The sequence below is a fragment of the Formica exsecta genome, unplaced genomic scaffold (genome assembly GCF_003651465.1).
Source record: "Formica exsecta isolate Colony F162 unplaced genomic scaffold, ASM365146v1 scaffold400, whole genome shotgun sequence".
NCBI lineage: Eukaryota > Metazoa > Arthropoda > Insecta > Hymenoptera > Formicidae > Formica > Formica exsecta.
In genome coordinates, this window is record NW_021851240.1 from 49,301 (window position 1) to 54,829 (window position 5,529).

Here is a 5,529-nt window from a genome sequence, read left to right on the forward strand (position 1 = left end):
AAAAACTAGACACATAGGTTTGCGTTGAACTTCGCTTCGCGTGGAAAATGGAAAAATTCAAGGAGCTTCATTCCCGAAATGTAAACAAACACTTTTTCCACATCTGATTTACACAAATACAACAAAAACAAACTTTATTTTTTCTTATTTTATAACAGAAAAAGCATTAAAACTGTGAAACTTTAAAATTGCATATCTCTGGAACCAGAAGAGAGCGCCACAAAATTCAAAGTGCTTATTACTTAGGAATGTGTCCTCTATAATATATGTGAAAATGAAAACGATTCGTGAGGTGTAAGTTAATCTGAACATTTACCGCGATTTATTATATTTTTTTTATAGACATTTGAATTTTCGGTCAATCTGTACATATATACACACACACACACACATACACACATACGGGATATTCTTTTAAAATGTGATTTTTCAATGTTTTGGAACATTCTGAATACATCGACATAGAAAATTGGAAAAAAAATTTTTACAAAAACAAAGCTTCCTCTATGAGAAAACAAAATTGCCAAAGATCTTATTAGTATAATATTTCATATTCTCTGTATGTATATGTATATATTTGTATGTTAATAAAGAGATGTAAAATAATGCGGAAGTAAATGCATGACAGTAAAGGCACATCAACAGATTCAACTAGTTTCATACTATGCCATTCTGTAATAATCTGTGCTAAAATAAAGTCTTGCTTACATATATGTATATGTATTGATATGTGTTTAGTATTACAAAAATCAGTTAACTCACTCTGAAATTTCCTATTCGATCAGCTAACATACCGGCAAGCGGCGGCATCACTACGGCTACAAGAGGAATGATGGAACTCATTATCGCAGTTTCTTCTATATTTATTCCCAGTTCTCTCATGTGTATAGTTAAATATGGATACAATACATAAAGTGCTAAAAAAGATCATAAACAGAATTCGTTGTTACGCTAAAAGTATTCTTTCAAAATTTTATTTATTTTTAAAATTTTATTAAATTATTTTATTATACATAATATACTTATAATAAAAGTAAAATAAAAAAAGTGCATCTTATTAAATCTAATAAAAAAACTGCTTTAACTAAATTACTTACTGGATGCTTGCACAAAAAATATTAACTTCAATGGCATCAACTTCTTTTGATGAAAATCTTTGCTTATCCTTCTAAAGAAACTCTTGAGCATTGTCATCTTGACGTATTTTGTACGTTTCCGAATTTTGATCAAAATTAATTAATTTAACTGAAATATTCAGCTTGTATTGTGCATATTTCTTTCGCACGTCACGTGTGCAATTCTCATTTCCTTTGTTTGCCTTTAAAAAAAATTCCGATATTTCTTGAAATAATTTTTCATAAAACGATTTTATGCGTAACACAATTTCTGTTTAATTATAAAATGACACTTTTATAAATAATATGAACAATAATTTGTGATTTCGCTCTTTCGTAATTATAGAAATATACGTAATAACCATGGCACATACGATAGCAAGTACTGTGTTGATATGAATGTCATGTCTTCTACATAACGGTTTCGTAATACATTCTACCTTGTAACATACATACATCAACATCAACATCAAAAACTTCCTTTCATTAAAATAAATTTGAAACTCGTTAACTATGATTGAAATGTTTTATTAAGAAAATTCGATGTTTGTACTATATTTAATAATTTATTGTAGAGGAGATATATATTTTAAAACTTGCTATTAAAAATTTACAATTTGATATATAAAAACTTACTATTTAGTTGATATTATTACTGTTTTTCCACTGTTTTTTAACTGTAGTTATAGTCGGATTATTATAGAAAATACTATTGCTCCATCTGCATTGCAGATTACGTGCGCGCGAAGAATACTATAATTGCTAGTCATTACCAATGTTGAGAGTGAAGACCATTGTTTTAATTGCATAACTTATATTTCAGCAGATTATGCGGAAGAAGACGAACGTTATTGTTTCTCTAATAAATCATTTAAGAATGTGCTTTTGAACCAAAAAATATCAAAGATAAATCGCGATTTTTTGAAAACACGTATTTTTTAATAAAACTTATATAAATCTCAAATAACGAGAATTTTATGTATCGTATAATATAAAAAACACATTTGAAGAAATAAACTATACACATATATAAAATACATTTTAGGATACACACATATTAGGATATACAAAATTCTAAATAGATTTCTATCTAGAATTTTTCGTCGCAAATTATAAATTGTCTTAAGCAGGCTCTAATTCTTGAAATTAAAATTAAAAGCATATTCGCAAAGAAAAACTATATCAAAAGTATAGCACACTCCTTTGAATAGAAAAAATTTGGAAAAACGAGAGAAAAATTGCGTACCTTTTTAATATTAATATTGAATACCGTAGGAGAGGAACGGATCTTTAAGAAATACTAATCCGTACAGTATGATGTCAAGCGCAATACTGACACCTCAGGAGAAACCACTGACGAACTGAAAAGAAACAGCGCGCATATTCCAGTAGATTAATCCTTTCTAAGTGCAATGGCATTGCTTCACAAGGTTGCTAAAATATAAAATATACTTTATATTCATGGAAATAGAATAAAGTAAATATCTTTATACAGGGTGTCCCAAGAGGAAAGATCAATATTCTGGAAAGTGATGATATCGGTCATTTTAAGCAAAAATGTTCATATAAACGAGTGTCCTATTTCAAACGGTTTCTGCGATAGAGCTGTTTGAATATACAGTTGCAAAATGAATGATACTACATACTATTTTTAATTTATTGTTCACAAATAACTTCTTTTTTATCATTTTTTATATTTTTCTTTTTTTTTTGGAATAGAAAACACTCATTTATATGAACATTTTTGCTTAAAATGACCGGTACCATCACTTTCCAGAATATTGATCTTTCCTCTTGGGACACCCTGTATAAAGATATTTACTTTATTCTATTTCCATGAATATAAAGTATATTTTATATTTTAGCAACCTTGTGAAGCAATGCCATTGCACTTAGAAAGGATTAATCTACTGGAATATGCGCGCTGTTTCTTTTCAGTTCGTCAGTGGTTTCTCCTGAGGTGTCAGTATTGCGCTTGACATCATACTGTACGGATTAGTATTTCTTAAAGATCCGTTCCTCTCCTACGGTATTCAATATTAATATTAAAAAGGTACGCAATTTTTCTCTCGTTTTTCCAAATTTTTTCTATTCAAAGGAGTGTGCTATACTTTTGATATAGTTTTTCTTTGCGAATATGCTTTTAATTTTAATTTCAAGAATTAGAGCCTGCTTAAGACAATTTATAATTTGCGACGAAAAATTCTAGATAGAAATCTATTTAGAATTTTGTATATCCTAATATGTGTGTATCCTAAAATGTATTTTATATATGTGTATAGTTTATTTCTTCAAATGTGTTTTTTATATTATACGATACATAAAATTCTCGTTATTTGAGATTTATATAAGTTTTATTAAAAAATACGTGTTTTCAAAAAATCGCGATTTATCTTTGATATTTTTTGGTTCAAAAGCACATTCTTAAATGATTTATTAGAGAAACAACAACGTTCGTCTTCTTCCGCATAATCTGCTGAAATATAAGTTATGCAATTAAAACAATGGTCTTCACTCTCAACATTGGTAATGACTAGCAATTATAGTATTCTTCGCGCGCACGTAATCTGCAATGCAGATGGAGCAATAGTATTTTCTATAATAATCCGACTATAACTACAGTTAAAAAACAGTGGAAAAACAGTAATAATATCAACTAAATAGTAAGTTTTTATATATCAAATTGTAAATTTTTAATAGCAAGTTTTAGAATATATATCTCCTCTACAATAAATTATTAAATATAGTACAAACATCGAATTTTCTTAATAAAACATTTCAATCATAGTTAACGAGTTTCAAATTTATTTTAATGAAAGGAAGTTTTTGATGTTGATGTTGATGTATGTATGTTACAAGGTAGAATGTATTACGAAACCGTTATGTAGAAGACATGACATTCATATCAACACAGTACTTGCTATCGTATGTGCCATGGTTATTACGTATATTTCTATAATTACGAAAGAGCGAAATCACAAATTATTGTTCATATTATTTATAAAAGTGTCATTTTATAATTAAACAGAAATTGTGTTACGCATAAAATCGTTTTATGAAAAATTATTTCAAGAAATATCGGAATTTTTTTTAAAGGCAAACAAAGGAAATGAGAATTGCACACGTGACGTGCGAAAGAAATATGCACAATACAAGCTGAATATTTCAGTTAAATTAATTAATTTTGATCAAAATTCGGAAACGTACAAAATACGTCAAGATGACAATGCTCAAGAGTTTCTTTAGAAGGATAAGCAAAGATTTTCATCAAAAGAAGTTGATGCCATTGAAGTTAATATTTTTTGTGCAAGCATCCAGTAAGTAATTTAGTTAAAGCAGTTTTTTTATTAGATTTAATAAGATGCACTTTTTTTATTTTACTTTTATTATAAGTATATTATGTATAATAAAATAATTTAATAAAATTTTAAAAATAAATAAAATTTTGAAAGAATACTTTTAGCGTAACAACGAATTCTGTTTATGATCTTTTTTAGCACTTTATGTATTGTATCCATATTTAACTATACACATGAGAGAACTGGGAATAAATATAGAAGAAACTGCGATAATGAGTTCCATCATTCCTCTTGTAGCCGTAGTGATGCCGCCGCTTGCCGGTATGTTAGCTGATCGAATAGGAAATTTCAGAGTGAGTTAACTGATTTTTGTAATACTAAACACATATCAATACATATACATATATGTAAGCAAGACTTTATTTTAGCACAGATTATTACAGAATGGCATAGTATGAAACTAGTTGAATCTGTTGATGTGCCTTTACTGTCATGCATTTACTTCCGCATTATTTTACATCTCTTTATTAACATACAAATATATACATATACATACAGAGAATATGAAATATTATACTAATAAGATCTTTGGCAATTTTGTTTTCTCATAGAGGAAGCTTTGTTTTTGTAAAAATTTTTTTTCCAATTTTCTATGTCGATGTATTCAGAATGTTCCAAAACATTGAAAAATCACATTTTAAAAGAATATCCCGTATGTGTGTATGTGTGTGTGTGTGTGTATATATGTACAGATTGACCGAAAATTCAAATGTCTATAAAAAAAATATAATAAATCGCGGTAAATGTTCAGATTAACTTACACCTCACGAATCGTTTTCATTTTCACATATATTATAGAGGACACATTCCTAAGTAATAAGCACTTTGAATTTTGTGGCGCTCTCTTCTGGTTCCAGAGATATGCAATTTTAAAGTTTCACAGTTTTAATGCTTTTTCTGTTATAAAATAAGAAAAAATAAAGTTTGTTTTTGTTGTATTTGTGTAAATCAGATGTGGAAAAAGTGTTTGTTTACATTTCGGGAATGAAGCTCCTTGAATTTTTCCATTTTCCACGCGAAGCGAAGTTCAACGCAAACCTATGTGTCTAGTTTTT

The 5,529-nt window shown here is 28.1% G+C and overlaps 1 protein-coding gene and 1 long non-coding RNA gene across 2 annotated transcripts in view; one reads left to right on the forward strand and one right to left on the reverse strand.

Annotated features, from left to right (window-relative positions):
• Window positions 1–423: 423 nt before the first annotated feature.
• Window positions 424–2,622, reverse strand: LOC115240065. Its single transcript, XR_003884732.1, has 3 exons — window positions 2,362–2,622; window positions 1,098–1,318; window positions 424–917 (listed from the first exon to the last, which is right to left on the reverse strand). It is a non-coding gene; the product is annotated as an uncharacterized LOC115240065 (long non-coding RNA).
• Window positions 2,623–2,844: 222 nt separating this feature from the next.
• Window positions 2,845–5,529, forward strand: part of LOC115240067 — a gene marked incomplete at its 3' end in the record, with an annotated part of 10,604 nt that continues 7,919 nt past the window's right edge. Inside the window, 3 exon segments of the mRNA XM_029815037.1 lie at window positions 2,845–3,168; window positions 4,212–4,432; window positions 4,613–4,767. Of these exon segments, the coding sequence (XP_029670897.1) occupies window positions 4,336–4,432; window positions 4,613–4,767 (252 nt within the window).